The following is a 10809-nucleotide window of genomic DNA, read 5'->3' on the forward strand; positions in this document are numbered from 1 at the left end:
CTCCACACCCACACACAAACTAAACTCTGGGAAGCGCGGCCGCCTGGGTGGGCAGCTCACCCGTGCTGCCCCTGCGACCGTCCGCAGCTCCCGCCCCGCGCCCATGTCCCTGGCGTCCAGCCCCACCCCCTGCAGGACATCCAGGTGCTCCCGCCCGCCACCAAGGAACAGCTCCTCATCCCCTATCCGCTGCCGCTTGGCCGCCGCGCCCTGCTGCGCCACACTCTGCTGCGGCGCGGCCGCGGCGGCGGCCGGCCCCTGTGCTGCGGGAGGCGCGGAGCCCGGCCGCGGCGACGGCGTTCCGCTGGCGGCGGCGGCGGCGGCGAGGAGCGCGCGCTGCTGCTGCTGCTGTTGCTGCTGCAGTAGGTAGGCCTGCGCATGCTGCGGCGACATTGCCCGTAGCTGCGCCTGCACCACGCCCGTCTGAATCCCAGGCGACACGGACCGTGCCGCCGCCACAGCTGCTGGCTGCTGCTGCTGCGGTTGGAGAGGTGCCATTGGCTGCGGGGCCGCACCTGTCGCCGTCGACGGGGCAGATATGCTGCCCATGGGCAATGTGCCTGGCCGCTGCTGCGGCTGCGGCTGCTGCTGCTGCTGCTGCTGCTGCTGCTGCTGCTGCTGCGGTTGCAGTTGGGGCGAGGGCCGCTGCTGCTGCGGCTGCTGCTGCTGCTGCTGCTGCTGCTGCTGCTGCTGCTGCTGCTGCTGCTGCTGTGCATGCTGTTGCAATCGCTGCTGCTGTTGAAACTGCTGTTGCAAGTGCTGCTGAAGCTGTGCCTGTGGTGCTGGTTGCTGATGTTGCTGCTGCGGCTGCTGTGGCTGCTGCGGCTGCTGCTGCTGTTGCTGCTGCTGCTGTGCCTGCCACTGCTGCTGTAATTGCTGCTGGTGCTGCTGCTGCAGTTGCAGCTGCTGTTGCTGCAGCAACTGCTGCGTTGACGCCTGCTGCTGGACGTGCGGCGGCTGCTGTTGCTGCTGCTGCTGCTGTGCCGGCTGCTGCTGTCCTCCCTGTTGCTGCTGCGCCTGCTGTGCCTGCTGCTGCGCTTGCTGCTGCTGCTGCTGCTGCTTGTGGCGAAGGTGGAATTCCTCACGGTGCAGCTTGGCCTGGTTATACACCTCAATGGGCACCTGCTGCAGCAACAAGCGCAGCTGCTCCCGCTGGTCCGACACATTCTGCACGTTGTTGTGGATTGCAGTGGTCCAGTGTGCACTGAATCCAGGCCTCCTTGCATTCAGTCTCATTAAAGCGGGGCCAACATCTGCAGCACGTACCGCAGTGCGAGTCCCATGCAGCAGTCGCATCATGAGCGAGCGCGTCTTGCGTCATGCTGCAGCCGCACCACGCACCTGTATCTGTTGGAACCACAGCTTCAGGTTATCCTTGTAGGCAGGAAAGTAATGATACATCGCCTGAATCAGGTATTTGTCCACGAGGACACCCCGCCCTTTCTGAGGCTGCTGTGGTGATGTTGGTTGCTGCTGCATGCTGCCGTCTGTCGGCCGAGCAGAGAATTGCAGGAGATCGTGAACGCCAGATCAACCTGTCAGGATTTCGCGGTGTTCTTCACATTTGTTTCGAAACGGCACAACTTTAATCTAGCGTGTCTTAATAAGGACACGTTCATCGTGTCCCAAGCAGGATTTGCGCCTCGTGCGGCGCTGCTGCGCGTGCTTCGAACCAGCTTCGAACTGACTGTTGCTGAGCTGCTGGCGTAGCCGAGCTGAGCTCGTTTGTCTGCCCTTCTCTGTGTGTCGACCAGTTGCCTTCCCTGCATTTACTGCAGATGATGAACACATCACAGCAATGCAATGTGTCCATGTGTAGATGCGATGTGGATGATACATCCGGCTGAGCCTGCGTCACGGCAGACACACTGGACTGGGTGGCAGCGGGCTGGGTGACGAGATGTGCGAGTCTCATGCTCGCAACAAGGGAGTGAATTGCCTGCACACGCAAGCAATCTGCCAGTACCGACCGTGCATCACATGGAGTGAACGTCCACCTGCTTGCTGCGTCCCAGACGGATGGCCGCCCCCTTACGTATGGCAATCCGCGATCCCAGCAGCTGGTGGCATGCGTGGGGGGACACGCATGCAAGCCCAGACAGGCCCTTGATGGCCGTGGGGCCGTCTCTGAACGACCGCATGTTTGAGTGCGAAGTTTCCCTTCATCATACCAATTCATCATCTATATCAGTATTCCGTAAGACAATAAGTTTCCGGCACTTTTGAATTCTATTTCTCGCAACTTCAAAGTCACGAGCGTCGCGCACCTGCTGGTCTTAGGGGTCAACGTGCACGGCACTGCAGCTGCCAGCGCCCAGTTGCCAGCATGGCATGCATGTTGACAAGTCTATGGCGGCAGGTTCAGCCTATGCATAGTCTCTCCGTTGAGGGAACATACGGTACAAGTGAACAAGCAAACATCCAACCTGAAGTTTCCGCACGACGTTGCTGTCGACACGACAACCCCTCCCTTGTGGAGCTTCTGCTGTGTCAGCTGTGTCACGTCCATAACCAAAGGCTTTTGAAACCTGGTGATACCGTGAGCACTGCTGGCAGCATGATCGCCACTTCGCGCCAGATCACTCAAGCAGAAAGCGGAGCCATACGCAATCAACGTTGTCAATGGGATGTGACCATTCATATGCGATGCATACAGTAGTGCGTTCACAACGACAAGTGGCTGCTACGGATATACTGGTGACAATACTCTCAACTCCCAAGCTGCTGCGACAGCCAGAGTTCCGTTGCACCGAAGCACGTGATGGCAGTTCAGCCCAAGCAGACGGCACACACTATTCCTGAATTTTGATTGGTACCCTCAACGACACACTGCACTAGCCTAACGACACAATGCAGGTCGTTCTGTCTCGCCGTGGTGCCCTTCGGTGCAGCCAGGCAGGACGTCAAACAGCTGTTTCCGTCCGCGCAGTGGCTCAGGCGGACGTCAAGTGTGTGGTCCTCAAGGCGCAGCGCGTAACGCCCGAGCTGTTTGCGCCGTTTGGCCAGGTGACGCTCGGCGCAGCGTGCGAGGTGCCGCGACGCACGGCCGTCCTGCTCTGCAACCACATGGCTTACTGGTCCTGCAATATGGCACACGCAGATTGAACGCATCCCACTTCTCCGGTGCTCAGGCATGTGCATCGCACAGCCTGATCAGCACACTGCCTGTTGCGCAGCCGGTGGACCCACGCCCATGCGGCTGCGACCGGCGCAACCCTCCCACCCCCGGGCGCCATCCCTGGGGCCGCCGCGCCTGACAACCCATTCGCCGCGGATCCCTCCCTCGCACAGCTCATCTGCGCCACGGAGGACGGCAAGGTGTTTGATGGCGAGGACGCGCAGCTGGTGCTCGACAAGGGCATCCCCAGGTTCTACATCATGCGCCTGCCCGCACGCAAGCCGGCGCTCACCTTTGACCGCATCACCTTCCACTCACAGGTGTGGCCTCGGGACGCCTCCAGTAGCATAGCAATCGGGAGGGATGCTCGCATATTAAAATCTCGACGTCCAACCGCGGTTGCATCTGTTGTCAACGCACCCCTGCATCCGCCCCTAATTCCCATCGGCCGCTCCTATTCACCACCCACTCTTCCGCATCGCGCTGCCCCTCCAGTGCACCCAGTGTCTGGGCGTGCTGCAGGACCACCCTTGGTACATGGTGGTGGCGCGCCCTGGCGGCCAGCCAGGTGACCTGCAGCGCCACCCAAGGGTGGAGGACATGGCGACCTTTGAGATCCCCCACGGCTGCTTCGTGAAGATGGAGAGCGGCACGTGGCACGCGGGTGGGCTGGGACGGCGATTGCCAGTGCTGGGCGGACGAGAGGCAGCGGGGCCGATCGGGAGGCCGCGAGGGGCGCACGAGCTTCCATGACGGGTTGTTCGGGGGTGCGGGATGAGGGAAGCTGGAGGGCTTAATGGGGGATGCAAGGTTGTGTGGAGTCAAGAGCAGTGGCGCCGCACCATGGGGACAGCACTGGGCGAGGCACTCGCATCCGCTTCGCTTTCCGTGCTGTGCCGCCGCCTGGCCCCAGGCAGCGCTGCTTTGAGCCGCTCCAGCGAGCACCCACATCCCCTGCTCAGCCAAACAGCCTCACACTCAACTGCACTGGGCCAGGCCCATTTTTCAAGGACGTGGATTTCCTGGACTTCTACAACCTGGAGCTGGCTGACACAAACGTGGTCGACCACAACACGCACAAGTGAGCAGGCGCTGCAAGGGGACGCCGTTGTTTTTCCGCGCCGCCCTGTCTCGTTGCCGTTTGTGGCACAAGAGCGCGTTCGGGCGGCTGCATGGCGCTTGACCGGCAGGGCAGATGCGCTTGCCTCGTGTTGCGGCACGCGCCTCCGCTTTCACAATCGTCACCTCGTTCCCTGCATCAGGTACTCAGTGGAGGGCGTCCGCTTCCAGATCGAACAGCCGTGAAGCTGCATAGCAGCTGTGCCGACCCTGGGCTCCCAGCCCTGTGAAAAAGCGGCGTGGGTCGTGCGACATTCAAAACGCGTGCTGAAGCCCAAGTCCTAGGACGCCCATGAGGGGCCTTTTCAGGGGGTATAAGCAAGGGATTCTGAGAGCCACTGCACTGATGAGGTGCTCACCCGAGTGGGGTGAGCGTGCAAAGCCAGCAGCTTCAAGCTGTGGGTTGCAACTCAATGGCGCGGCATGTCACGCTCGCCTTGATTGGTTGCATGTTTCGGGCTCCGCGCAAGGCCAACCGCTGGGGGCAGGTGGTGTGCTGTGCGAGCATGTCACAATTGTATGGTTCACCCAGCCTGCTTTGTACCACTGACACATGTGTTGTATCATTTCTGCAGTGCCATCCATCCCTCCGGCAATGCCGGGGCGCGTAACCTCCCCCCTCAACGATGCCAACTGCTTGCATCGTTGTGGGCGGCGTGTGTAAAGGGAGCACTGGAAGGTGGACACATCCGCACTTCGTCTGGATCGCAGCGTGAACCCTTGGAAAGTGCTGCCGGGCTAGTGATGACCACATGTGCCAGCCTAGTGATGACCAGAGGTGGTTGAAAACGACGACTCCTGGAAAACTCCAGAAAATCAACCCACCATCCCATCCACCAGCACACTTGCGTTCTTACTGCCTCAGATTCAGCATCCTGGTCATACTACTAATCCCGCGACACGCGGCGACTGGTGTGCAACCCAGGCGATGGCCCATGTGAGCGGGCAGCTTGCCATCAACTCACAAGGCTTTCTTTGCAACATACTTAACCATCTAAGCCATGCATCACTGAAGCCTTGCGACCTGTGAAGTTGGCTGCATGCACAGGGCTGCAGTTGTGTGCCAATGGGCTTTGCGCAGCGAGGTCTTGTACGGGAGGTGCCTGGATATCAAGCCCTTGTCATAATGTGCCAAGCTGCGCAATGCGTGTGAGCTTATGTAAGACACCATGCCAACCAGTTGTGTCTGTGCCCACAGCCACCTGGGCGTTTCGCCAAAGCGTCCCACAGGGGCCCCGCAGCACGTGGGTGGGGGTCATCAGTCATGGAGCAGCGACCGCAGTCTGCAGGCACAAGGTCTGAGCACTCGTGATCAATGGTGTATGTGACAAACCACACGCTTGCATTCGAGTTCGACACATTTCCGGACAGCGGGCCTCCATCGATCAGCACGCAAAGCTTTGAGCGTGATCTATCTACTCTGCAGCTGATGTGCGTGCTCGCAGCTGCTAATTGAAACCTGAAATCACTTCGTAGGAGCAGGGCGATTTACCAGCACACTTCAGCCCCGCGCCTCGCTTGGGCAAAGCCAGGAGCCCGAGGGGGCAGTGGGGCCATTGTGGCCAGCTCCTATGGTGCGGTCTGGCGTTTCGGCAGGCCTGATGGCTGCCGCCAACGCCGCCGCAGCGGGCGGGGCGCATCGGCTAGCCTTTGACCGGCGCTTTGTCGAGGCTCTTGGAAAGAGCATCGGCGTCATCGGCGCGTCGGAGATTGGCGACAAGACCTTCTTCATCGCAGCAATCATGGCCATGCGGCACCCGCGGCTGACGGTGCGGCGCGGCGGCCGGACAGGGCTGCGTTTGGAGCCCCGTTGACAGCTTTTCCGGCACGAGCATGCCGCGTCCGTTGCTGCGCTCCCCACAATCTGCAAGCCCTTCATACAGCTATGTGACACATTGTGCCTCCTTGTGACTTTTCCGCATTTGTGAGCATATGTGGGTGTCCATGGCCTGTTGTGCATGCATGTTCGGTGTCCGAAATCTGCAGAAGTGCGCCCCCATCCGCGGCTCACGCGCATGTTGCTGCCGCCGCGGGCGTCCTGCCCCAGGTGTTCACGGGTGCCCTCGCGGCTTTGGCCGTGATGACGGTGCTGGCAGTGGCGCTGGGGTGGGCGGCGCCGGCGCTGGTGAGGGGCTGGGCGCACACGGACGCGCCATGGTAGATGCGTCGGAGCGCAGCGGTGGCTTGCACCTGCGTGTGTATTGCAGACCACAGGGCCGTGGCCGGTGCCAACTGCCTACCCCGCTCGACCTCACCCAAATCAGCGGTGCAGCAGCGGACACAGCAGCAGGCCGCAGCAGCAGACCCCGGCGGCGGCCCCGCAGCCACGGTGCAGGCCGTCGGCGGCCCGATGCAGGCGGGGCGAGGGCACGGCGGGCAGCCGGACGCGTCCAAGCGACGCCACCGAGAACCGCGCGGGCAGCACGGGCCGCGGGTCGCCCGTGCTGGCGCCCACCTCCAATGCCTACGCCACTCTTTTGTGACGACGCCCCTGCAGATCCCCAAGGTCTACACGCACTATGCCGCCACCGCGCTCTTCTTTTTCTTCGGCTTCAAGACGCTTTGGGACGCGTACCATCACGAGGAGGTGCGCGGCCGGCACGCAGGCAGGACAGCGATGTAACAAGCCGCAGCGAACGCCCAGCCATGATGTTCTAGATGCCTGATCGCCCCCACCTGCCTCTGCGCGCAGCTTGGACCATCACAGTCCGCACGCGCAGTCCTGAGTTTGCAGCATGCATCCAGCTGTGTGCAGCGCCCGTCCTCCCGTCCCGCGTGCGCCTCATGCGCCCGCGCTCCCCACTCGCGGTCCGCCGTCGCCGCTCGGAACGCGCCCGCCGCGCCTTTGCTGTGTGTGAGCAGGGCGAGTCGGAATTGGAAGAAGTGGAGAAGGAGCTGGCGGAGGGCAGCGGGGGCAGCGGCGACAAGCTGGTGTCGTATACCAAGGACGAGGGCGCGGAGAGGGGCTTCCGGCCGGCCAACCCGCTGCAGGCGGGGCTCGGCCGTGCGGGGCGCGCGCTGTCGTGCCTCCTGTCGCCGGTGGGCGCGGGCGGGCCGGCCGGGGCCGGGCGCGGCAGGGTTGAGTTTCGGGGGCGCCAGGGGGCGGGGGCCGTGGGCCGCAGGCCCTCCTGCTCGACGGCCCCGAGCTAGGGGCGCTGGCGGGCTTGGCTTTCTGCGACAGGGCGCGTGGCAGCCCTGCCGGGGAGCTTTCCATCTTTGGCCTTGGACTTGATACTGACACCCGAAACTTGCGATAGATCCAATTAACGACGTCCGCCGCCCTCGACTGCCCCTCCCCCTCCAGATCTTCCTGAATGCGTTCGTGCTGACCTTCTTGGCCGAGTGGGGGGACCGCAGCCAGATCGCGACAATCGGCCTCGCCGCATCCTCGGACGTCGTCGGCGTCACCCTCGGCTCCATCGTCGGCCACGCGGCGTGCACGGCGGCGGCGGTGCTCGGCGGGCGCCACCTGGCGACCCACATTAACGAGAAGACAGTCGGGGTGGGCTGACTGGTCGGGGGCTTGGGGGGCCCTGGGTTGCGGGTCGTGGGTGGGCTGGCCTTGGGTTCTGCGGGTCCCGGCGTGGGCCGGCCAGCGGCGGCGCCAAGAGCATATGCACGTGCTTTGCAACAAATGCGGGCTCGGCTGGGAGAGAGCGGCGAATGGGGGCTGCTGCTGCTGGTGCTGTTGCTGCTGCTGCTGCTGCTGCTGCTGCTGCTGCTGCTGCTGCTGCTGCTGCTGCTGCTGCTGCTGCTGCTGCTGCTGCTGCTGCTGCTGCTGCTGCTGCTGCTGCTGCTTAACGTCGTTATGCCTCGTCCCCGGCAATGAGCCTTGAAGCCTCAGCTGCACACCCGGCCCCTCAAACTCGCCCCCCACCCCATCCGCCCATCCGCCCCCTCCCCAGTACATCGGAGGCGTCATATTCTTGTTGTTCGGCCTCCACTCCCTATGGGAAGGGCCCAGCTAGGCCATGTGGGTCCCTTAACCCCTGTCTGGCTCCCATATGTAGGCTTACGGCGCCTGCCGGTTACAGCGCAGCTGCGCGTTCGAATGTGCCCGCAGCCCTAAACCATCCACACACGCAGCTCGATTATGCACACACGCCCATACACGCCCAGCGCACACAATCACTGTGCATTTGCAGCCGGCCAGCTCAGCATCGGCATCGGACCCATCTTGCTGCGTCGCCAGCGCGGCCAGCCACGGGTGCAGCGCTGCAGCCGCTGCCTGCCCACCCTGTTTCTCTCTATGCACATTTGCACCACACCTTTGGGCCGCGTCGTGCCGAAACACTGCCGCCGCCGCCACAAGCCCGTGCGTTGCGTGCATGCGGGCAAGGCATGTGGGCAACGCCTTGCACAATAGTGACATCAGCGGGTCTTGGGCCAGGCCTGAACCAGGCACCACACCTGAGGCCGCTGGCGCTGCCCGCAGCACGCCTGCGTGGCCGAGCCGGGGCTGCCGGGCCAAAAGCCTTGCCCCGCCTTAGGGCCAGCCGGCGCAGCGAACAGGCTGTTCGGGCCATCACACGCGCCCTTGCTGGCGCGCGAAGGCGCTGGGCACCGCCCAGCACAGCCACGCTGCGGCTGCGGCTGCCACCCTGGCATCTGCACATAACCCACATACAGGCGCAGCAGGCTCAATTTACTCCGTTTGAGGTGTGTCTGATGGTTTGAAGGGAGAGCGCACGCATTGCTTTTGGAGGTGTGCGTGTTCAGCACAGCCAGAGTAAATGCACTCATGAAATTTGCTGTGTTTGGACCGGTGCACCACAAGTAGGCACCCGGCCATGACGTAAAAGCACCCAGAGTCTTAGGCAGTCTGAGGCACATCGCAGCCCACTCAATATGGTCTGCCAGCAACGACACTGCACACGAGTCCCCGCACAGTCCGGTGCAGAGACAGTAATCAGCGGTTTCGTGGGGCACGCGCGTTGTGAGCACGCATGTGCAGGCCGCAGGCCTTGGCGCCTGGCAACGCCGCGGCTTGGTCCCTCGCGTTGAACACGTTCATGCACCCCAGATCACATTCGGGTGCGGCGCATGGCTGTGCATGTTGTGCCGAGTGCGGCAAGCAGGGCCGGTGCGGCCGCCGTCGAATCGACTGGTGACTGATGACTAAGTATGACATGCTCGACCCCGATCGCGGGGCGCGCCGGACTGCCGCGCGACACATACGCTGTCAGGCCAGACCAGAGCTGAAACAGGCCTGTGGCCACCCTCACCCGAATATCCCTCCGCACCGCCACCCTCGCGCATTTCAAGCTCACGCCGCCGCCGCCTCGGCGGCCGCCCCCGGCGCGGGCGCGACCGCGGCTGCGACTGCTCCCGCCTTCCCGCCCGCAGCTTCGACCTCGTCCACCACCACGAGCGCCGCGTCGGCGCTGTCCCCGCCCTCGCTGCCGCCGCCGGTGATCTTCACGGCCGCCAGCTTGGCGGCGGCGGCGTCGGCGGCCGCGCCAGCCGGCGCGTCGTGGGGGGGCAGGCCAAAGTGGCGGATGGCCGCGTCGACTGGCCGCAGCTCGGCCTTGCCACCATACTCCACCGGCAGTACCTGCAGCAAGAATGGACGAGGGCGGGTTGGAGAATTTGAGGCAAGTGGGGGACAAGGGTTGGGGCAGAGTGGGGGGCCAAGGGTTTGGGGCGAGTGGGTGCCGTGGTGGGGGTTGAGGAGGAACTGTGAGAAAAGAGACCCGGCGGCGCCGGCCAGTCCCCGCCAGGCGGCCACCGGGGCCAGCTGTTTCATGGCGGCAGGTGGGACAAGCCCACGTCACGGATGGCCGACAGGACCCGGAGGTTTGGCTGCGCTCGCAAATCTCCAACACCGCCCCTTCACATCTGAACACTGTCAAAGCATGCATCACCCCCATTCCAAACTCCGAGCGGACGGGCAGGTAATCGCGGGCCGGCGCGGGCGAGGGCGCAGGGCGGGCGCTCACGTCCTCGGGCACCGCCGCCTGCAGCTCTGCCAGGTCAGCCGGATCTATGACCTTGATCTTGTTGCGCGTCACCTGGGGGGTGGCAAGGTGACGTCACCGGGTGTCGCATGGTGAGGAGACGCTGACGACGTGTGGGCGCGCGCGCGGCTGAGGGCGGCCTGCCTGGCGGTGCGTTGGCCCAAATCACAGAGCGCAGCCAGACTGCGCGAGCACCCTTCTCCCAGACGGCCTCCTGCGCTCAGATCTCACGGCCATAACCCCCTTCCCTCGCAGCTGCGGCTGTAGCCGCGTTCCTGGCGCCACCGCTGCCCGCCAAACACCTACCCCCTGCCACCTCGCCGCCGCGGGCCGCGACCCCCCAGCCGCCGCGCCGCCCCCCCACCTCCGGCAGCAGGTGCTTGCTCGCGCCCCACAGCCCCCAGAACACGCGCGGCGGGTTGTAAAAGTAGAAGGCGGAGAGGCGCTCCACGTAGTGCACCGACAGCAGCCCCAGGATCGTCTTCATGCCGGCTACGTCCATGTTGGCCATCGAGCCGCCTGTCATGTCAAACATGGCCACGACGCGCGCCTGCGGGTTGCGCGACCTGTCGCACAGGGCCACCTGCGGCGGGTTTTGTGCGGGTGGCCGGAGGG

At 63.9% G+C, this 10809-nt stretch overlaps 4 protein-coding genes across 4 annotated transcripts in view; 2 read left to right on the forward strand and 2 right to left on the reverse strand.

Annotated features, from left to right (window-relative positions):
- The window catches only part of MNEG_9000 (hypothetical protein), a gene marked incomplete at both ends in the record, with an annotated part of 2662 nt that extends 1183 nt beyond the window's left edge, over nucleotides 1-1479 (reverse strand). Inside the window, 3 exons of the mRNA XM_014042525.1 lie at nucleotides 61-263; nucleotides 516-1167; nucleotides 1342-1479. Of these exons, the coding sequence (XP_013897979.1) occupies nucleotides 61-263; nucleotides 516-1167; nucleotides 1342-1479 (993 nt within the window). The remainder of the gene's footprint in view (nucleotides 1-60; nucleotides 264-515; nucleotides 1168-1341) is intronic.
- A 1371-nt stretch (nucleotides 1480-2850) lies between these two features.
- MNEG_9001 (hypothetical protein) lies at nucleotides 2851-4423 on the forward strand (the record flags this gene model as incomplete). Its single annotated transcript, XM_014042526.1, has 5 exons — nucleotides 2851-3006; nucleotides 3292-3438; nucleotides 3614-3782; nucleotides 4115-4199; nucleotides 4381-4423. 5 exons carry the CDS (start codon nucleotides 2851-2853, stop codon nucleotides 4421-4423), a joined length of 600 nt encoding a protein of 199 aa, XP_013897980.1.
- Nucleotides 4424-5808: 1385 nt separating this feature from the next.
- MNEG_9002 (hypothetical protein) lies at nucleotides 5809-7748 on the forward strand (the record flags this gene model as incomplete). The annotated part of the gene is made up of 5 exons (XM_014042527.1): nucleotides 5809-6006; nucleotides 6285-6362; nucleotides 6735-6824; nucleotides 7100-7276; nucleotides 7542-7748. The coding sequence occupies 5 exons, from the start codon at nucleotides 5809-5811 to the stop codon at nucleotides 7746-7748; spliced, it is 750 nt and encodes a 249-aa protein (XP_013897981.1).
- A 1755-nt stretch (nucleotides 7749-9503) lies between these two features.
- On the reverse strand, nucleotides 9504-10777 carry MNEG_9003 (hypothetical protein; the record flags this gene model as incomplete). Its single annotated transcript, XM_014042528.1, has 3 exons — nucleotides 9504-9791; nucleotides 10177-10248; nucleotides 10511-10777. Coding segments are annotated over 3 exons (627 nt in total), but the record flags the coding sequence as incomplete, so codon positions are not given.
- Between the last annotated feature and the right edge of the window lie 32 nt (nucleotides 10778-10809).

Source organism: Monoraphidium neglectum (assembly GCF_000611645.1).
Source record: "Monoraphidium neglectum strain SAG 48.87 unplaced genomic scaffold scaffold01784, whole genome shotgun sequence".
Classification (NCBI taxonomy): Eukaryota; Viridiplantae; Chlorophyta; class Chlorophyceae; order Sphaeropleales; family Selenastraceae; genus Monoraphidium; species Monoraphidium neglectum.